The 23,330-nt window shown below is 40.0% G+C and overlaps 1 protein-coding gene across 1 annotated transcript in view; it reads right to left on the reverse strand.

The window, feature by feature from the left end:
* LOC124550888 (leucine-rich repeat serine/threonine-protein kinase 1) overlaps positions 1-23,330 on the reverse strand; it is a 146,708-nt gene that overhangs the window by 47,464 nt on the left and 75,914 nt on the right. Inside the window, exons 26-33 of the mRNA XM_047125694.1 lie at positions 22,445-22,601; positions 22,064-22,269; positions 21,798-21,958; positions 15,919-16,163; positions 15,635-15,801; positions 12,773-12,885; positions 7,431-7,620; positions 7,131-7,337 (exon numbers count right to left, since the gene is read on the reverse strand). Coding sequence (XP_046981650.1) covers positions 7,131-7,337; positions 7,431-7,620; positions 12,773-12,885; positions 15,635-15,801; positions 15,919-16,163; positions 21,798-21,958; positions 22,064-22,269; positions 22,445-22,601 — 1,446 coding nt within the window. The remainder of the gene's footprint in view (positions 1-7,130; positions 7,338-7,430; positions 7,621-12,772; positions 12,886-15,634; positions 15,802-15,918; positions 16,164-21,797; positions 21,959-22,063; positions 22,270-22,444; positions 22,602-23,330) is intronic.

Raw genomic sequence — 23,330 nt, forward strand, 5'->3', positions numbered from 1 at the left:
CTATATCAACAAATGAAAACACAACTTCTTTAAACTGATTTGAAAGGAAGATAAAATTAATTTCTCACACACAGTGCTATTTCATTACCATTTAACACAGTACATTTCTCAAGACAAATGTCAGATTTAACTGCACATGATAATCATACATTGTTAATATGTACATTTTAAAACATTGCAATGTTTAAGCTTAGATGTGCACAAGGGAGGAAACTATATATAACAGATAATACACTACTGGCCATTAAAATTGCTACACCACAAAGATGATATGCTACAGACGTGAAATTTAACTGACAGGAAGAAGATCTGTGATATGCAAATGATTCTCTTTTCAGAGCATTCACACAAGGTTGGCACCAGTGGCAACACCTACAACGTGCTGACATGAGGAAAGTTTCCAACTGATTTCTCATACACAAACAGCAGTTGACCGGCATTGCCTGATGAAACGTTGTTGTGATGCCTCATGTAAGGAGGAGAAATGTGTACCATCACGTTACCGACTTCGATAAAGATTGGATTGCAGCCTATCGCGATTGCAGTTTATCGTATTGCAACATTGCTGCTCGCGTTGGTCGAGACCCAATGACTGTTAGCAGAGTATCGAATCGGTGGGTTCAGGAGGGTAATACGGAACACCGTGCTGGATCCCAATGACCTCGTATCACTAGCAGTCGAGATGACAGGCATCTTATCTGCATGGCTGTAACGGATCGTGCAGCCACGTCTCGATCCCTGAGTCAACACAGGGGGATGTTTGCAAGACAACAACCACCTACACGAACAGTTCGACGACATTTGCCGGAGCATGGACTTATCAGCTCGGAGACCATGGCTGTGGTTACCTTTGACACTGCATCACAGACAGGAGCGCCTGCGATGGTGTACTCATCGACGAACCTGGGTGCAAGACTGGCAAAACGTCATTTTTTCAGATGAATCCAGGTTCTGTTTACAGCACCATGATGGTCACATCCGTGTTTGGTGACATCGCGGTGAATGCCCATTGGAAGCGTGTGTTCATCATCGCCATACTGGCGTATCACCCGGCGTGATGGTATCTGGTGCCATTGGTAATACGTCTCGGTCACCTCTTGTTCGCATTGACGGCACTTTGAATAGTAGACATTACATTTCAGATGTGTTATGAACCTTGGCTCTATCCTTCATTCGATCCCTGCGAAACCCTACATTTCAGCAGGATAATGCACGACCGCATGTTGCAGGTCCTGTACGGGCCTTTCTGGATGCAGAAAATATTCGACTGCTGCCCTGGCCAGCACATTCTCCAGATCTCTCAGCAACTGGAAACCTCTGCTCAATGGTCGCAGAGCAACTGGCTCGTCACCACACGCCAGTCACTACTCTTGATGAACTGTGGTATCGTGTTGAAGCTGCATGGGCAGCCGTACCTGTACACTCCATCCAAGCTCTGTTTGACTCAATGCCCAAGGCATATCAAGGCCTTTATTACAGCCAGAGGTGGTTGTTCTGGGTACTGATTTCTCAGAATCTATGCACCCAAATTGTGTGAAAATGTAATCACATGTCAGTACTAGTATAATATATTTGTCCAATGAATACCTGTTTATCATCTGAGGTTAGGTTAGGTTAGTTGCTTGCATTTATTCCTGCAAAGTAGCAGAAACTGAAATAATCACTGCATCTGTTTCAAAAATTCATCACAACATGTTAAAACCAACAGAACTGCTGTTCTGGGTAAAGGTTATCAATGCAGTGAACACACAAGATATCATACTTTGTAACTAGAATAATATTGACTATTTGAGCTTAATGACCCATCCTGGTAGGTGAGCATGTTACCGCAACTCCTTTAACAATGGGGAGATATACCAGCCCTGGATCAAATCTACCCAGATGATTAACAATAAGAGGTCAGTGGGGCAGCCAACCTGGATGTGGTTTTTAGGCAATTTTCCATTTCCCACTAGGCGATTAGTGGGCTGGTACCCATGTTCTGCATCAGATAGCATACAACAAAAACAATTAGAACAGTTTCTTGCACTCGCATACAGAATTTATTCTGTACATAAACATATTGGGTACCCTGCTTTTGTCTTGGCAGATGAATAGAGACTTATGACCTCAGCTGTTTGGTCTCCTTAACCACTTACTCAGCATCTACAAGCTTAATGCTCAATCACGAATATTTCAAGAGTTGTAACTGAGGAATAAAGTACATAGCAACCCATGCAATTTTAAGGGAACTGATCTCCTACGTTAAATCATTTAGCTACTGAAAGACGTAGGATATGGTCAAGTATCTCAGAAAAGGCATAAGCAATACTCCAAGATCATGTCAGCTTAGTTAATTAACAGTGTTATGATGGTAATGTCGCATTTCCTCAAAACTGAAAGCTTCATTTGATCTATAATGGAAGTTTTCACAACTGTTGCTGTGACATTTCTGTGATAAATACAGGCTGCCTTTAGTCACAAAATACTCACATAATACAACAGAATGTTTCAGTTGTTACCTGTACCTGCAAATGGACCCACAGATTTTGAAATTCAGTAAGCAGCAACAGAAAAGTAATTTTATGTTTGAAGATGGTATTTATTTATCATTAAATGGAGGTCGTTTGTTTGATGTCAATTAGTTATCCAGCACAGTTTCTTATCATGGCCCAAAAGCAGTTGATCAGAGACTATCAATACTGTCTTGGTTTTCAAATCTTACAGCTTTCTCCAACTTCTATCACTGTAATAAAAAATGAAATAATCCTGGAAATGACACTAAATGTATACCTGCACTGACTGTAGCAACTTGTGTGAATTGTTCTTTCAATAACTGCAGAAAATTCAGCGGTGTAAACCATTTCCTGATTAACCCACAGGAATTCATTGAAATGTCAGTTTATACTCTGACCTTACATTCTGTATGAAAATATATTTTATGAACCATAATGTAGAGTGTGATTTGGTGTATTTCTTTCTTTTGTTTGAAGAAAAAATTAAGGAAGATGAGGTAATTATAAACAGAATAGTAATTGTATTCAATAAAGATGAACAAGGAAATTGGCCATGTATCTTCCAAAGGAAAATCTGTAGTAGGAACCTTAATGTAATCAAGGAAACTGTAGTAGAACCTAAATCTGGATGGCCAGACATGAATTGGTGGTCACTCCTCCCAAATAACAGTCCACTGTTCCAAGCATTGTACTACTTCATTTGGTTCTCCATGTTGTATTCAGAGATGAATAAATTATAAAACAAAAGGAATAATTGTTGTTGCTCCACAAAAACAAAATTATTGCTTTCATTTTTTTATATCTTCATGGAAAATGTACATAGCAAGGAAAAAACTTTTGTCAGAACTCTCAAAAAATATGAATCCTCAGAAATCAGCTAGACTTTTCACCTTTCTTGTTCCTATGATTTCAGGTTACTGGGCATCTCTCTGGCTGAGCATATCTATTCCAAATAATGCTGATCACCTTGACTGCTTCAGACAGTCTAACTTTTATTGGCTTCTGTGCATATGAGCAACATTTCAGCATAGTCTGTATGACAATTCCATGAGGTATAATCTCTATGTTAATTATGCTCTCCTGGTGTGCATCCAATGTACCAGGAATAACAGACTTCTATTAATGTAAACATGATGATGATGATGATGATGATGATGATGATGATATGTGGTTTGTGGAGTGATCAACTGTGTGGTTATCAGCACCCGTACAAATTACCAATCTCTTCACTGTCCAGTCTTGCCACTTCTCCGAGTGATGAAATGATGAAGACAATGCAAAAACCCAGCCCCAGATGAAGAAAATCTCCAACCCAGCCAGGAATCAAACTCATGGCCCTTTATTAATGTAAACAGAGAAAGATATTGTGCAAGAACTTGAGACCAGTTTTCTGCATTCAATTAGTGCTAGTAGAGATCTGTCTCTATTTGCAATGAAGTTTTCACACCCTGACACTTTCACAGTATGTCACAAAGCACAACAAGAACAAATCAACCACTGATCCCAAACATCAGCACCTGTGGCAGCTGGCATGTGAAATCTTGGACAAAGACAGCAGTCAGTGATCTAGACCATTCCATCAGCCACTTCACTGGAGGCAGAGCATCATCAAAAAATCCTGCACGAAAATGCACTTGACATACAGATCTCATTCTTTGATCAGATACTGAATCTGGTTTGGATGGTTGCAGCTGTGGTTGGGGCTGTGGCTGGTTTGCAGCATGAGTGTTGGCGACACTTCCGGAAACATGTTTGCAAATTTCTGTCTGTCAATTGAGACTGTAGTAGCCTTACCATTAAATAGTATGTCCAGAGTTTGTGCCCCTTTTCTCATGACTCAATATGGCCCTGTGTATGAGGGTTGTAGCAATGGTTTGAAATTGTCTGTTCATAACGTGACATACGTGTATTTTTGCAAGTCACCACTGCATGTAGGCAGGTGTCCTTCCACATCTTGGCACTTGACGAGGGCAAATGCATGCAATATGTTACATAAGGCAACAAATGAAGTCTGATTGGTTGTGGTCAGGTAGTCATACAGAACTTGCATCTATAAACTCACCAAGCAGTCGGACTGCTTCATCGTACACTAGCTCTGCTGGTGATGAATTCAAGTCCAGTTTGTACACAGTGCAAAGACCAAGCAAGAACATGGGTAAGGCAGTTGTTCAACTGTCATGAGACATCAGTCCAGCCCTCTAAAGAATAGTGCCAGCATTTGATCATGACATTGCTTCCTGGATGGTTGCTGGTTGCCTGTGATAGTGTGTGGCACAGAATTTACTATGCTGTGTAAATGACTATGATTTGAATTGCCAGCTGTGGTCCATAGTTATGTGCACAAAGCACAATACCCAATTTGACACACAGGCAAAGGCTGGTGTTTCTGCCAATGTGCTGTCAACTGGCATACTTTCTGATCAATGAGTGAAACAGTCAACTGCAGTTAATACATAGCACTGACCATTTGATGGTGGAAGTGGATCTACAATATTAATGGGTACATGCACAAAGTGTGTTGTCATACCTACAGAATCTCCAACTGGCATATGCAGAAGACAGAATATCTTGCTACAGTGATTCTGAAGACACACATGAGCCCACTTGTGACAACCACTTTGGATACCAGGGCACACAAAATGTATTAAAATAGGTGAGTTGATGACCTGATGCTAGGATGGCACAGCTGTGAAGGCTATTGAAAACATGTATCCAGAATGCATTGAGCAGGATAGGATGAGATCTTCTGCTTGAAATGTAGCAATATACACTGATAAGCCAAAACGTCATGACCACTACCCACCGCGACATTGGATGCCACCAGGTACACTTGTGGGCATGTGATGCACTGGCAAAAGTACATAAGTGGAGCAGACCCAGACGGGGATCATCCTAGTGAAGATATGGGCTGCAAATGGGGAAATCCATTGAGACAGGCGACCATGACAAAGTGTATATTATTATTAGACAGAACCCATGAACAAGTATCTCAAAAATGGCAAAGCTGGTTGAACGTTCATGTGCTATTGTCATGAGCGTCTACAGAAAGAGGTAGGAGGACAGTTGAACTACCAATAGATGCTAAATGGTTGGATGTTCATGACTCTTCACGGAACGTGGGGTAAAGTATGATAGATGGTGATCTGTGGCATCTCTGCCAAAAGACCACAATGCTGGTGCATGCACAAGTGTTCTGGAGCACACCGGTCATCGTAAATTGTTGAACATGGAGCTCCACAGCAGACCGTCCCTATGTGTTCACATGTTGACCCAATGACATTGTCAGTTATGATTGCAATGGGCATGGGACCATCAGGATTCAACTGTCAATCAGTGGAAATGTGTCAGCACTTCGTGTGAATCACATTTTTCCTACATTAGGTTAATGATTATCTCCACAAACACCATCTATGATGTGAACGGAGGACGAAATATGTAGCATGCCATGGACACAGGCTGGTGGGAGCAATATTATACTATGGGGAGGCATTTTCCTGCACTTGCATGGGACCTGTGGTAGTAATCGAAGACACGCTGATAACTCAAACCACCTGCATCCCTTCATTCTTGATGTCTTCCCTGATGGCAATGTCATCTTTTAGCAGTACTTTGGAGCCAGAATTGTTGTTTGAGGAGCATTACAATGAACTCACACTGATGTCTCGGGGACCAAATTCACCTGATGTAAATACTATGGAACCCATCTGGGTCGCCATCAGCGTGTACACAAATCAGTGGTCTATTATTTACACAAATTACATGACCTGTGCATGCACAGCTAATGCCACATACCTGCACAAAACCACCAACAAACTGTCGGATCCCTGATACGTGGAATCAGTGGTGTATATCTTTCCAAAGGCAGACAAACAAACTATTAAGCAGGTGGTCGTAATATTTTGGGCTAATCAGTGTGGCTTCACATCTGAGCCCAGAACACTGACCAACTGAAGAGTGGACGATGCGTCATTCAACAGTTTTCAAAGTCCCTGATCGGACTCTCGTGTCTTTGTAAGTTGGCCAAAAACTATAACATTCGTTCACTGCTAACTTAAGACAAGTAGTTGGTAATCACATTGTCAATATTTGAAATATGGCAGATGTTGGTGCTGAACTGGGCAATGAATTTCAGACGGTTATACTGTCACAGTGAGCACTTGCTCTGTCTGAAGATGTAGACACATAGCTTGTAGTCTGTAAATATTGTGAACTCTTGACTTCCAACTGAGGATGAAAGGACTCGATTGATTAGTAGATAGCAAGAAGCTCATTATCACAAACACTCCATTTTTGTTGCAAAAAGGACAGCTTGTGTGGGAAGAAGGTGAGTGGTTATCAAGCACCATTGACTTGCTGTTGCAATGCTGCACCAAAAACAGCCTGGCTAGCTTCCATCCCCAACCCAAAAGATACATCCAATGCGATGTGTGGTAGGAGTGCAGCAGTTTCTATGCTTTGGTTTGCAGCCTCAAAAGCTGAGTGCACTGGGTCTGTTCACTGGACAGGTGAACTGCCCTTAGGCTACTTTCTTGAGTAACAGCAATGACCCTGCTGTCAAATTAGATGTTGACAAGAAACTGAAACACTGCACTCTCCAACTCATATATAAACTTCTCTGGGAAAAACGTGCATTACCTTGAAAGCAATTACTGCAGATTGCCTGGCATTTGGACCAGGCTGAACAGGCTGCAACATTTTCATGGCCACATCAATGTAATTGTTGGAACCTCGCACTTTGCATGATCCTCTGAATACAAAGCCAAATGCTCCTCTTCCTAATAAGCGACCTTTCTTGATGTTTCCCGGTCTTATAAGGTATCTTTCTCCCAAGTCTAAAAACACCTTTGGCAAAAAAGAATATCAATTCAATAAGTTGTATATACATTTGATTTTGGGCACCATTTCTTCCTATAAACCACTACAAAATTAACTCACTGTGTCTGGTGCTACTTGGGCGAGAGGTATATCACCATGTGTGGGGCACGTCACACTTTTCTTGTCATATGCAGCTAAGATACATTCTTCAACTATCCAACTATACTGTGGTGGTGACTCAACCTCTTCTTGTAAATGTGAACTTTCTTCTCCACAAATTCCCGGGTGACCTTCAACAGATGGCTTGCGGCTGCACAAAATCAATGAAGGTAGATCAATACCAATGCAGCTAGAGATATAAGAGAAACAGAAAGCATTTGTGTAAAGAATAAATTAAAACAGAAACTGTAAATGACCTGCAGTGTCTTATAAAATTTACAAGGCCATTATCATACAATAACTTTGCAAAAGACACGACCACCGAAAGATATGTTGCAAAACCTTGCAGAGAAAAAGTTAACTTTGAAGTGTAATGATGGCACAGAAATAAAACTCATTCACTAGCAACCTGCTATCTTAGACAATGATAACCAGTTTTTTTTTCTCTTTTCTCAAATGTAACTATAAAATTATTCTAGCAAACAGTAGCAAAAGAAGTTATTAACATAAAAATGCCATTAAAATACCTTAATGTTGATATTTTTACATACAGCTGATATAACTTTAAATCCAATCAGGACTTATTTCATTTTAACACAAAGGGATTACATCATAAAATGTACTTTCAGGCAAGAGTCATTGCCACAAGATACAGAAGCCGGACGTAGAAACTCTTCTGTCATTGATTATACGCTGCACTGCAAAACTTGAGGAGGAGATAGGTTAAGTAACACAACATATGAACAACTTGATATGATCAATTAAAGCAGCAGATAACTACTATACTGTGCAACAGATAAGGAGGGTTCACCAATTGCAACCACGCTTATTAAGGACGATAAGGTGTGCAATCTTGCATTCCACAAAGGCATGGTGACTGCACAGAGACAGTGTCTTTGCACAGTGCCCAGTAAGCTGTGTTCTGTAGACACCCACACACTGGCGACACCATTAGCAACAGCAACAAGAGCCTACAAACTGGACCAACGAGGAATGGGGTCACAAGCTCTTCTTGGATGAGAGCAGATTCAGTCTGACTAGTGATTCTGGACATACCCCCATATGGTGAGATGTTGGAACATTGATACACTCTTCTTAGTTGATCTGCTAAGTGGTGGCAGTGCCTTGTTGCAATCTTTCAATGAGTTTCATACTCAGTATCTTCAGGCAAAGTGTCAGGAAGCTGTGTTCTGTGTATCTATGTAGCTGCTGGATGCTGACCTCTTCTGTAGTGGGTCAATCAAGTGCCTCCAGAAACTGGTGCCACACCTACGGTGGGCGAATGCGGCACAGTACTACTGATATGTCACCTGCTTCCTGAAACATGTATTGGCCCACCCACAGAAGAGGTCAGCAGTCCAGCAGCTATACAGGTATGCAGAACACAGCATCCTGACACTTTTCCTGAAGATGATGGGTATGAAACTCATTGAAATGTTGCAACAAGACAACACCACAATTCAGTTGATCACACAAGCCAGTTTTATCATTGCAATATGTGAGAAAGTGTGTAATCACATATACCAGGAGCACTGTCAAACATGAACATTTTGGAGGTCAAACCAGGAACACTGTCAAACATGAACATTTTGGAGGTCAACATGTTATGGAGTGTGGAGGCAGAATGTTCCATGAACATACTGCCCTCCAAATCTATAAACATGGAACACTCATTGGACAACATTATTCTGATACTGTACTCCTTCCCCATGTGCATCTTTTCAGGGGTGCATTTGGTCCTGACTTAAATTTTTATGGATGACAATGTGTGACTGCAATAAACAGTGCGGGAGGAGCAGTTCTTGGAATGAGAGGATATTCAGGAAATGAACTGTCCTGCCCACTCCCTTGACTTAAATCCCATTGAGCATGTTTGGGATGCATTGGGGACATGTATTGCAGCATACCTACATGTGCCAATGACCATCCAGTAGTTGCCAAAGATGCTGCTGGAGAAATGAAACACTCTACCACAAAAACTGCTTAACAACCTTGTGACCAACATTTCTGTTTGTCTCACTGCATATCTCTTTTAATTACCTTCTGCACTATGCTGCAGCAATTCTTTTTATGTATGGGCAAAGTTTCATTAAGCTTTGTTAGTTGGCAGTGACACTTTCATCCTTAAGTTTTGCACACCTGCTTATAAAGAGCACTTTGAAATGCTTATTAAAGAGCAACTAAAATTTTTAATCAGCACATTATCTCCAAGCTAGTGAGAATGCTTGATTAACACTAACACATGGCTGGCATTAGAGCAAGGAGAATGGTGGGGCAAGCAATTGGAAAATCACTGCCACCACTCAGATTGTATCTCCTTGTTATGGGACCTCTTCTACCAAGATATTACTTAAACAAGTTTTCTTTGCTTCTCAGCAGCCTGTGACTGATGTGACAAAAATTACATAGTTTTGGATAAATGGCTGCTGGCGAACTGATCAATGAAACAATAGGCCAATCCCACAGGACTAGGTAAACACTGTTTTTCATCTGTTGTAATGAATCTTTAGTAGTCGCACAAAAGTTAATGACTCCCTTTTTGGTTCACCACAAACATCAGCCACAAATTCTCCCAGAAGTTAATTACAAATCTGCCCCTGCCCTCCAAGCGAGAGATCACGTTCACTCACCCCTTTTCCCTCAGGTGCCATCAGAATTCCAAATAAAAAGTGATATACAAGACAGGTGATCTAAACGACGTGGCAGCGTTAGTATACTGGAAATTGTCTTCCAACATTAGTTTCCATCACTCCAACATGTAGTTATCAAGCTTTTTTAATTGCTCCAGATATTATTACAAGTAATAAGCCTATACTTACAACTTACCCTTAAGCCTCGTTTACACGACACTAGGTTGCAGGCAACTGCACCACTGGCCACTGCACATGCGCGATGCACGTTTGCGCAACTCGTCGGTGAAACTAAACACATTTGGCGTGTTCCAACTTTGGCAACACTAGTTGCATGAGTTTTGAGGTTATATGCGTACGTAGAGTGTAGACAAACTTAAATATCCAATGAGGAATGGAGTATAATGCTCGCTTTTTGGGTATCTATGCTTTGCATAGGTGTTTGTGAGATTTCAGTGATGTTGATTACAAAAATAAGCAATATATTGCTGCTCCTGAGAGCATCACGTGTGATCAGAACACAGATAGTTTGACAATTTTTTTTAACTTTTTAAGGAATATTGCTGATAGGAGGCAAGGCTACACAAATCAAGAAGCTGCATTCTTTATTCAATATTCATCTATTTGAAAGGTTACAGCAATGCTCTCCATTCACATATGTTTGAATTTTGAAATATTGCCACTGTACAGATTTCAAGAGAGTACTGCTGTTAATGTTAATAATTATTACTGTTAATGTAAATAATTATTGGTGTTAATGAAAAAGTGTCGTCACCAACTTAAACCGCATCATATGGCACGCCAAGTGTTCTCGATTGTAACACCTGACATGTGATATGTAATTTCAGTTCTGGCGGCAGTACTTCATGCATTACAGTACCTTTATTTCTTATCACATAATGAACTCTATTTAGAAGAAACTTGAACAGTTCTGGTGACATTCTAAGGTAATTAAAAGAACTTCTTGGATCTTCCATTACAAATTATTTCAGAGCTTACGTCTTTTCTTCATTCGGTCACGAATCGAAACACGTTTCTTATTTTTTTCTTATGCAGCAATCCCATGCAACAAGTTTTAACTCCATCACAACTCGTGCGACGTGCAGCTGCCAAAACTTTCATTTCAGACACGATTAATGAACCTACAAAATGACAAAACTGAAGTGTATACTGGTTTCGCCATGTCTGCAGTCAAATATGAACTCATCTGCATGCAACTCATTCCACATAACGAGTGGTGCAATCCAATGTCATCGTGTAAAATAGGCTTTAAGTATAACCAAGTAAGACTTATTCTACACATTGTTATTTTAAGCTATGAATCTGCTCAAAGAACAGTATTTACACTGATCAGCCAGAAAATTATGATCACTGACCCACTATCAATATAAACCTGTACAGGCATTAGCAAGGTCACCTGGCAAGGAATGACTGCTAGTTAGACACACACACATGGTGCATGTAGTACCATTGAGCACACTGTCTGTGTGTAGAATAGGGAAGGCTTGTGATTTATTTGAGTCAGATCGAGAACAGATTGTGACTGGCCAGAGGCTCAGCACGAGCATTTTGGAAACTGCACAGCTTCTTTGGTGTTCGAGGAATGCTGTGGTGAGTGTCTTCAACACATGGTGAAACCGAGGTGAAACGATGTCCAGATGTCATGGGAATGGATGGCCACACCTCATTACAGATAAAAGGTCTCATAGGCTGGGGAGACTGGTAAAATAGGACAGGCAACAAACTGTGGCAGAACTAACATCAGACTTTAGTGATGGGCAGAATACAAGTGTTTCTGAACACACAGTGCACTGAACACTCCTAACGATGCACCTCCACAGCCTCCTGTGCACATGCCAATGTTAACACCACATGACATCGGCAAGTACAACTGGAATGGGCATGTGACCATTGGCAGTGGACATTGACACAGATGCAGCGCATTGCATGATCCAATGTATCCCGATACCTTCATCATCACGCTGATGGGAGGGCATGAATCCGTCGTCTTCCAGGAGCGTAGCTTTTTTCTCAATATCTGTACTGTAAGATGGAGACAAGGTGGCGGTGGGGGGGGAGGGGGATCTCCATTATGCTCTGGAAAACATTCACATGGGCGTCCATGGGTCCAGTGTGGCTCATGCAAGACAATATGACAGTCAAGGAATATTGTACACTTGTTGCAGACCTCGTACACCCCTTCATGACAATCATGTTTCCTGACAGCCGTAGCATTTTTCAGCAGGATAGTGTGTCACGTCATAAGGCCAGGAATGTGATGGAATGTTTACAGAAACACAGGGGCGAGTTCTAATTGATGTGTTGGCCCCCCAACTGAAACTGATCGAATACACCTGGGATATGACTGAACGTGGTGTCAGAGCTCGTCATCCACCCCACCCCCCCCACCCCATATAGAATTTACATGAATTAGGTAACTTGCGTGTGAAAATGTGGTACCAGCTTCCTCCATCAACCTACCATGACCTCATTGCTTCCGTGCCACGATGCGTCACTGCTGTTATTTGTGCCAAAGTTGGACATACTGGCTATCAGGTAGTTGGTCATCATGTTCTGGCTGATCAGTGTATATTTTATCAGCTGTGTTAAAAGGAAAGAGAATATAATTAAAACTTCCTCACAGGATCACTGAAGTAACATCAGAAGTTATACCTGGAGCCAGTGCTATCAGGACCAACACCACTATCAACATCTGACGTGTAACTTTCTTGTGACTTCCGTACTTGTGGTCCATATTGGCGATCCCTCTCAGCCTGATGGAGTGCCTTTTCAACAAATCAAAATCAATATAGAATTCTCTTCATGTATCTGTACTTCACATTATCATTATAATAAGCAACAATTACTGTTTATCACTATTATTTTAATATTACTTTTTTTTTTTAAATTTGACTTAATATACATGATTTCCATACCCACTAGAAAAAAGGAGACACTGTAGTAAGGGTGCCACACACAATAAACAAATGTTAATTGTCACTGCTAAATCCATTATGAATAAAATATTGTGCTTTGCTTGGTTTCATTCATACCAGTGGCTTTTCACTTCTTCATGCATTTCCTTCTACTGTTTCTTCCCTCTTGCTTTATTGCTTTTTTCTCATCTTTCCAACCTCTGCAACTTAGGAACATGATTGCAAAATATTTCTTCATTTACGAACAACCAGTGCCAACAGACTATGCTGCCATCTTCAGGTCGTCAAAAATTTTTGTTATAAAATGTGTTCATTTTGAATTGGACCTCATGCCGAGCTGTCATACATATAAAATGTAGCACATTCTCCTCATGGGTCAGTACCATCCAGGACTGGAGCAACTAAACTACATTTTCCACCAGGGTTTCGACTACCTCTTGTCATGCCCTGAAATGAGAAATGTACTACCCACTACCCTTCCCACCCCTCCCACAGTGGTACACTGCCAACTGAACTTATACAATATTCTTGGCCATCCCTACCTGCTCCCAGCCCCGTGCCTCATGTGGCTCATAACCCTATAATAGACCTAGATGCAACACCTCCCATCACCACCTACTCCAGTCTGATCACAAACATGACCTATCTCATCAAAGGCATGGCTGCCTGTGAAACCACTCAAGTGATCTATAAGGTAAGCTGCTACCACTCTGCTGCTTTGTTCAAGGGAATGACAACCAAAGAGGTGTCCATATGAATAGCCACCGACAAACTGTAGGCAAGAAACAGCTGGACCACCAATCGCTGAGCCCACCACCCAACACAACGTTCTTCATTTCAATGACTGCATCACAGTCTGTACCACCTTGATTCTTCCCACCAACACTAGCTTTTCTGAGTTGCACAGGTGGGAACTCTCCCTGCAATATATCCTACTTTTTCGTAACTCTCCTGACCTCAAGACCTCAACCTTCTTTAGTTATTGTCCTTACCCATTTCGCCCTTTTCCTGTTGCCATTCCAGCACTACACAGCCCTCTATTCTACCAACTCACCCACAGTCTCTTTTGTTTCTCTCCTTTTCTATTGCCCCCCTCCCCCAGACTCTCCACCTGAACTCCCAATTGTACGTAGCTGCTCTACCCTCTCCCCCCCCTCATACTTGCATGCTCCCACGAACAATACTTAACTGTCCCCTACCACTACCCCTACTCTGCCATCTTTCTCCCTCCCCGCCCTAGTCTCCTCCTTAGCCCCATCACCCAGTTGCCTCTCCCAATTATGCGCTGCTGCTTGCAGTCTATCTTCAGCTGCCACAGACTGTGATCACGTGTGTGTAAGTTGCATTTGCATGAGTATGTGTGTGTATGTTGTATTTTCAATGAAGACCTTGTTGGTCGAAAGCTAACTTTCCGACAGCCTTTTTGTTGTGTCTATGTGTGACCCAGTATCTCTGCTATATGGTAAGTAGCAATTATCCTTTTCATAATATTGTTACATTCCTTCCTGGACTTTCCATTATTTACGACAAACCTTTATACAGAGTGATTCACAAAGATATGCAAATATTTTAATATGTTATTCTACAGGTAAAACTAAAGGAAAAAGTTCATATAAACATAGGTCCGCAAATGTTTAGTTATGGAGTTACAGTTAACAAAAGATTTTGCCTGAAATTTAGCAACTTCGCTAATACGAAGCCATCACGAAACTGTATGAGGTTAAAGTAAAGCATGATTTCCATTTATTTTGTTGTTATTGATCTGGTGAATCTAATAAAACATGTCCCAGATTTGTATCTGCAGTAGTTTTCCAGAGTATTTATGTGATCTTGGCTTTAGAAACTTTTTAGCACATAAAACAGATCACTCCCTTCTGATTTCTCAACATGAGAAAATTCAATCTAAGAACATTTTCTTTAGCTTCTAATTTTGCCTACAGTCATCTTTGTTACACTTGGGTCCCTTTGGTTCCACATATTGCAAATTTTTTCTGATCATGATTTCTAAAGGAGACGTACTATCTATTACAAACTGTCATTCCAATTCTTCTGGCTCTTCAAAATTCCTGAAGATTTTGTATTTAGTTTGAAATCACAAGACTCAATAGTTATCACAGTTAATTGGTTACATATAGTGTAATGTTTAAGTGGGAATGGAGGTGAAACCATCGATAATATTCTCAGTGTAAACATTTAGCACATTTGTCATCCTGTTTTTTCTTTTTAATCACAAACTTTGGCAACTTCATCATGTCAAAGTAGTTTTCCTATGTCAGTTGATAAAAATTGAAGAATTTTCACAATACAGTAAAAAACTTATCCCTTATTGTACTTTTACTTGCAAAACATCTTGTTCCAATATTTTGAATCATTCATGAAACACCAAGGATGTACCTGCTATATTGGACATTATAATTTATACAGTAATGAGTACCTCCAAAAATATGTACCCAGTTTAACATTTCTCTTTGTTACACAACAATTACCAATGATATATCTATGTTATATTTTATAGCAATACACAACTAGAATATGGCAGTCCTCTCTACAGTGAAATTCTTTCTCTATGTCCAAAATGATCAGTATAATTTATTTTTACCTCTGCCAAGCTTCTTGGACCTACTCCTAAGTTATTAGGATCATGACTGTGCCAGCTCTCCATACGCTGCATAGGATCCATGTCTCCCAAAGATGCGAGACACCTCGGACAAGGTACTAGTCTTGTAACCAGGAATTTTCCTTCTGAGGTGTGCACAAACCTGGTTCCTGTCATTCATGACAAGTAACATAATTATTATTAGCTACAAATGATAACTGTGCTATTCACCAATGATAATGATAACACAAAGAGATATCTGATGGAATCAGACATTAGAGTATTACCGAGAGTAGGGTACCAGTCCTCTAGTAAGATATCAATATGATCCACAGCTAATGCTAGGAGTTTTGCAGTGCATTCTGGACTAGGGTCCAGAACAATTGCCTGATAACCTATAGGTTCTCCTTCAGCATATTCATCTGTGATAGGTCTCTTTATAACAATTGTATCTACAGGAAAATATATTTCAAGTATAGAAGAATTTATCAGATCAACATCAGTCCAAGCTTCCTCCTGTTTCAGACGAAACCTACAGAGAAAAGAAAAAAAATTAAAAAGTAATGTAAAATATACTTGTGACTATTGAACAATTCTTAGTAAATATGAACACTGTTAAAAAAGTGCAACAGTTTTAAATTTGATCTGAGCTGTGTGTGTGATATAAACATGGCATCTAGAGGATACCAATGTTAGCAAAAATCAAATACGGCAGACTGATTAAACAATCTACAAAGAAGAAAAATTAAAAAACATTTAAAATGTATTTATTTTATTTACTTCTTGATAATGTGTCTTGCAATGAGAAATTATCAGTGCAACAGGCATATGTTTAGCAGCAAGAGGTAATGTAGGCATATGTTATAAAACATTTCTCTCTTTCACAAATGTTCATATCACAGAGCACAGAATATCATGAGAATAATTCTTCTAATGTTATCGGTTTAATTTACAAGATCTAGCTGATTGATACTTTGCATCCAGCCTCAAAATATAATGCCAGAAGAATGAAAACTATTACATTTTGTACCAATTTTGACAATGTTCATTCTTTGGGAGAAGGAAAAAGGTTATGACTTAACTTCCCACCAATCACATGGTTGTTAGAGAGGGAACACATCACACACTTGGATTGGTAAACAATGGGTAAGAAATGGATAATGTCTTATTGAAATGAACCACCACAGCATTTGATGAGGGAAACAAAGAAAATCAAAATCTGGATGGCTGGACAGAGTTCTGAACAGCCATACTCCCAAATATGAATCCAGTGTCTTAACCAGTGTGCCATCTCACTGAGAAATTTTAATTACTGACTACACAAGGTCACCTTTGTAGCAAAATACTATTTCCAAAATAAGTTAGAAGTGCAGAACAGAAAGTTCTGATGAGCTCTTGTGTACAGACACCTCCTTGTCCAGTTGTTAATGGGAACTGAATGGAAATATGTTTTCGAACAAAGTTAAGAAAAACACATCGGAAAATTACTACAAAATATTTTCTTTACCAATGCATAAATGATAGTTTTCTCTCATCCTGTGGATGTATAATTCTGCTAGTTTTGATTTCACATCAGACTATAGAAAATGTGTGTTTTTTACTACACAATGACAAAAAAGACAAATTTCTTAGCAAATCAACAACAAATATAGACTGATAAAATCCCATCAAATAAAACTTGTAAGGTCATGTGCCAACACAGTATTGGCAGCCTTCTAAAACATGAAAATAAGTAACCTTTCTGGCTGGAAAGAAAACATAACATAACGAAGTTTCCTTTTTTTCTACAGTTTCCGATATTAAATAAACTGTCTCAAATGTCTGCCTCCTCACTAGTAGTGGTGCTGTTGCACTTCACACCTGTATCATCTTCCATAAAATGAAGGAAGCAACATGTTTGGAGCTTATAGGTGCTCAGTGACAAGGCTATCAGTGCCCTTGTCCATATTAAAAGGAACAAAGATGGATAAAATGACAGTGAGGAGCAAACCTATAAAATAACTTATGCACTCATTCCCACCTCACTTGCATTAACCCACACAATCACTCTATCTTACAGGCCTTAATACAATGGAGGAGGGTGAAAGCTGCTATACAAGGGATTAAAACAGAAGTAAAACCACAGAAGAGCCAAAAGAAAGGCACAGGGAAATGTGACTGGCTGACCACTTACAAATGACATGGGGAGCCAGTCACCCTGTTAATACATTAAGAACCTTTCCCTAAAATCTTAGGAAACAAATTAGACATATTACAAAACCTTAAAACTCAAACCACATTTGTTTCGTTCTCACTTAAAATAGAGGGTAGATCTGCCAGCAAATCTGCCACTGGCACTTGGTCTAGTAAAATGTGATGTACAGTGACCTATATGTCGCAAGCACCACACAATGGAGGGTACTCTCGCCAGAGAAAGAATCCATGAGTTAGAGAACTGTGGCCTATGCAAAGACGAGTAAGGAGAACTTCATCCTGTCTGCACGGCTGGAAGGAGGTGCGCCATGGCCATGTAGTGGGCTTTACTAGACGCAGCTTATTATCAGCCACTTCCAGCCACTCATCTTCCCATTGACGCATAACTGTGTATCTCAACAGCGAGGTAGTAGGATGCAGAGGATAACACACTGACATAACTGATGATTGCTACATGCCTCCTTTTGCTCCCCAGGAGAAAGACAGCTCCTTCCCATTCGATGTAGTTGAAGGAGGGCATCCTGAATATTATGGACTACTTTATTTGCAGAGTACAAGCATTGTAGAGAGTGAACAGCACTCAAAGAATTGGAAGAGACAAAAATTTAACAAAGCATGCCTCATTTGCTTCAGTGCCTGCAAGAACTGCCTTAAAGACAGTAAAGTCTAGAGGCAATCAGGCTTTGAGGACATGATCAGGGAAAACAACAGAGTAACCAACAGAGTCCTCCCATTTCAACCCATCTGTAAAGACAGTTTTAGAGTTGTGGTGCTCAGTTAAAAAATCATTAAATAATGAATTAAAAACATATCCAGGAGTGCAATCTCTGCTGTATTGTACTAAATCTAAAATTATTCTGGGCTTCTGCAGTAATCATGGTGGCAGGCAGTTAAAACCCTGGATTTGGGGTTGTATGTGCTCCGTGCCAAGTGACTCCAGCACATGCTGCACACTGATACCAAATGACCTTGTTGCATTGGACAATCGCAGAAAAGGCATTCCAGAGGTGGACGAGCAACAGTATGGTATGCAGGTGAAGTTGGAGCTGTGATAAACTTAAATGCCTGACGCACTTTGAGAAGCTGCTGCTGGACGGTGAGTGGGAGTTCCCCAACCTCAGCATAGAGACTGGGTATGGGCCTTGTCCTCTATGCACCCCTGGCCAGCCATGGTGGGTAGCATCAATAATCTTCAGTTAGGAAAGCCTCGCTGAACCGTACACTGTGCTCCCACAGTCTAGCTGCAAGAAAGCCCTATAAAACTGGAGCAGATGTGTCCTGTCTGCAACTCAAGACCTGTGGCTAAGGCACTTTAAGATATACAATGCCTTCTGAGTCCTGGCTTTCAAGTCTCTCAAGTATGGTAACCATTACAATCTGGACTCAAGAGACCTCACTGAGTCTTTAAAATGTAGAATGATATCCCTCGTATGCAAGTCAGGTAAATTAAAAATATGATGCGAACATTTAAAATGAACACACACACACACACACACACACACACACACACACACACACACACACTTATATGCAAAAACCGAAAACCTCTCTTTGCAGTCCATTCCTCTAACCTCCACACTGTAGGTTGTTAACTGACAGGTCGCTGTTGCAGGAGGAACAGAAAACAGCAAAATCTAAAGAAAGAAATGCATCCACTTACTTTTCTACAGACCCATCCTATGTACACCATAACGTATTTGGGAGAACTATGGAAAACATGGGGATTTTATCCTCACTAATCCCAAATGCAAGGCCAACTACATCAGCACTGTGACACCTCATTTGGTACAACACAACATTAGATTAATGGTATTACAATCCCTATTACAAGCTTCACATGCTTAATTCAGAGGGAAGAAAACATGTACCACTTTCTTTCTGAATTACACAAGTCTTACTTTTCTATGTTCCTCAAGGATATGTTTCATTGTTATTGAAATACCTCTCTTAACAGGACCAACAGATGGTGAAAAAAGTTATTTTTAATTCACAATGAATACACCTATGACGGAACTGGAGTGTTAACAACTGTGAGAACTGTGGCCTATGCAAAGACGAGTAAGGAGAACTTCATCCTGTCTGCATGGCTGGAAGGAGGTGCACCATGGCCATGTAGTGGGCTTTACTAGACGCAGCTATTATCAGTCACTTCCAGCCAAGTTAATGCACAAGTGATTACAAAATTTCTTATGAATCAACATGTCCATTATCTCACAGATACTGTGATGCATTATTTATTATGTTATGGAGAACAGATGGTAAGACACCCATCCACCAATTTCCAAAAATTATGCTTTGTTATGCTGTATAAGTAACTTGCAATAGCTGTTAAATATTTGAAGAAAACAATTTTTGTAGTCATCAGTCATATACATTCAAGTTCATTCTTAACCAGCTTTGGTTTTCACAACCATCAAACCATCATCACTGGAAGAAAAGTAGTACATCAGATAGATAAAAACTTTGTGCTACTCCAAACAATGGTTAGTAGTTTCTTACGCAAACTGTCTATGTGATTTATGACACTGGTTAAATTATGTAACTATGAAAACAATCAATTTTTGCTAGCATAATGCAATCGGATAGATAAAAAATCTACACACCAAGTGGTGACAAAACACACACAAGAAAGAAGGTTATAATAAGGCAAGTTTTTGGAGCCAGTGGCTCCTTTTTCAGGGAGAAAGGTTGAAGGGGAAGGAAGAGGGGTCAAGGAAAAGGACTGGAGAGGTCTAGGAAAAGAAGCAAATTTCAGAAAAGTCACCCAGAACCTCAGGTCAGGGGAGACTTATCAGACAGGATGAGAAGGAAGACTGATTGTTGGGGACTGCACTCGAAGATATTTGACAACCTGTGAGCTTAAAGGTGGAAGATAGAGTAATATGCAAGACAGAGATGGCTGCTAAAACGTCATATACTAGTTAATAAGAGTCAAAAGCTATGTGCATTGTACATAACAGAGGTGGGAGTGGGACAACGAAAAATGGACAGGTAAGGAAATGACAGATGTAGAAAACTAAAAGGGAGTGAAGAAATTAGTAGTTACTGTGAAGAAATGCTGAGACCAAAGAGACAAACAAGCTTGTGTCTGTGTATATGCGGATGGATATCTGTGTGTGTGTGTGTGTGTGTGTGTGTGTGTGTGTGTGTGTGTGTGTGGGCGCGCGCGCGCGAGTGTATACCTGTCCTTTTTTCCCCCCTAAGGTAAGTCTTTCCGCTCCCAGGATTGGAATGACTCCTTACCCTCTCCCTTAAAACCCACATCCTTTCATCTTCCCCTCTCCTTCCCTCTTTCCTGATGAAGCAACCGTTGCTTGCGAAAGCTTGAACTTTGTGTGTATGTTTGTGTGTCTATCAACCTGCCAGCGCTTTCGTTGTGTGTCTATCAACCTGCCAGCGCTTTCGTTTGGTAAGTCACATCATCTTTTTTTTAGATATATTTTTCCCACGTGGAATGTTTCCCTCTATTATATTCAATTACATTATATAGTTAAATTGTGTGTATTTTAATACCATTTTGAGGTACTGTTGTATTTGGTTTGCTAATGAGTCTTGTATGAATAGAAGGCAGTTTTGATCCTTCTGATGTACTGCTTTCCTTCCTGTGATGATGGTTGTAAAAACTGAAACCAGAAAAGAATGAAGCTGAATGTGTCCTGCTGATGGCTATAAAAATGCTTTTTTCACATATTATGTTTTGGTTTGCTTGCACACAGAAACTGATTTTATTGTATACAATAGGCATTTTTCGTAATTTACTCTTGCCCCAGATTACCCACATAAAGTAGTTTTCATTACACAGCAGAAACAAAAAGCATAAAGAAAGAAGAAAAATGAATTGGCTGCAATGAAAAAATTATTACAAAATCTTTGCAAAGTTTTCATTTCAGACATGGTAACAAACCATAGAAACATGCATAAAAGATCTGTTCAAGAACACTATGATTTCCTCATGTCTGAAGAAAAGCTGTACCTCAGTTGCCTGTAGTCTATTGGAGAGTTTCTCATTGAAGGGAGAACTTCCTTCATTCGAAACAGGACTGTATCAGCGTACTGAAGTTCCATTCCAGTTTGCCACAAAATCCATTCAGCTCTGACATCAAGAACATGAGCCAACTTTGCATCTTGAACAACCTAATAAGAATGACAGTGTGATTTTGGAAAGTACAAGTTGATCAAGACAAAAGTAATGTTCAATACACACTGTAGAAACCAGTGGAACTTAGAATGTTAACTCACCTCCTTTGGCATAATGAAAAATGACCTGACAATATCTACAATAGCATCATCTGCTAAAATTCGTGTGATAAGTCTGGACCAAAAACCACTTGGAAAATATGACATCAAGAGCAAACGCCGAATGGAACATTCAGGGTCAGACCGGTGTGTGATTTCACACTGCATTGCTGCTGAGACATCCATTCCTTCTTCTGGTGCAGCTGGTCCTAATATAAACAAATAAAGGTTTCAAAATCAGCATCCTTAGTACAAAAGATTTGACAAACATTATGGTCTTGCCTTTACTTAAACAAGTGAGAAGAACATAGTTAGTGAGAGATGAACAGCTGTTCCTAGCTTATACACTATCTGCAAGACATTTTTGCTGCTGTATGCAATTACCTGATATCCTAAATGCACCTGGGGAGCTATGCGGTTTTTGCAAGCGAAATTTTTCTGGACTCTGTGTATAGAAAGATGAATTTCCAACAAGTGTAGAAGCACTCGATATAGCCATTTTCTTGGTTCGAACTGCCCACCCACGGGACCGAACTGGAATCTGACACAAAGTTCCAGATTTAATAAAAAAAATAAACAATGATAAATAGACATAAAAATTATTTACAGTTCCAACATATTGTTGTCAGATTAATACAGTGACATTTTCCCATTTCTATTATTTTAATATCAAGCTGTTTCAACATGCAGTGCACATACATTTGTTACATGTGGAAGAGCAAAAACTTAAATGTTAGACACTTTGTATTTCACCATGTGATTTTGACAAATTATTTAATCAAAATACACTAAACTGATTTTGTATTTATGCATCTAAGAAATTTCAAAGAGAAAAAGAATTTTGTCTCACTTCTAGTGCTGCATAGTAGCAACACATTTCTGTGGGTCAATACTAACTAAATTCTTCATGCTACATTTCATTTTTGAAAAGTCCTCTCTTAATAGGACTAACAGACAGTAAAAATTGAATATAAGGCTTCATGGAAGATTAAAACTGTGTGCCAGACTGGCACTTGGACATAGAATCTTTGCCTTTCACGGGCAAATGCTCTACTAATTGAGCTACCCAGGCACAACCCACCCTCACAGCTCTGCTTCTGTTGGTACTTTTCTCCTCAAAATGTTATTGCTTAATTTCATATACAGAAGTCTTACTTGTCACCATTTATCATGAAGTATGGTGAGTAATGACTGTCAGGCTTTTTTGTTCAACATCCTGCATGCAACAAGCACTTTCCTAGATGTATGTTTGTGTTCAAGTAGGAGTTTG

The sequence above is a fragment of the Schistocerca americana genome, chromosome 1 (genome assembly GCF_021461395.2).
Source record: "Schistocerca americana isolate TAMUIC-IGC-003095 chromosome 1, iqSchAmer2.1, whole genome shotgun sequence".
Taxonomy (NCBI): Eukaryota; Metazoa; Arthropoda; class Insecta; order Orthoptera; family Acrididae; genus Schistocerca; species Schistocerca americana.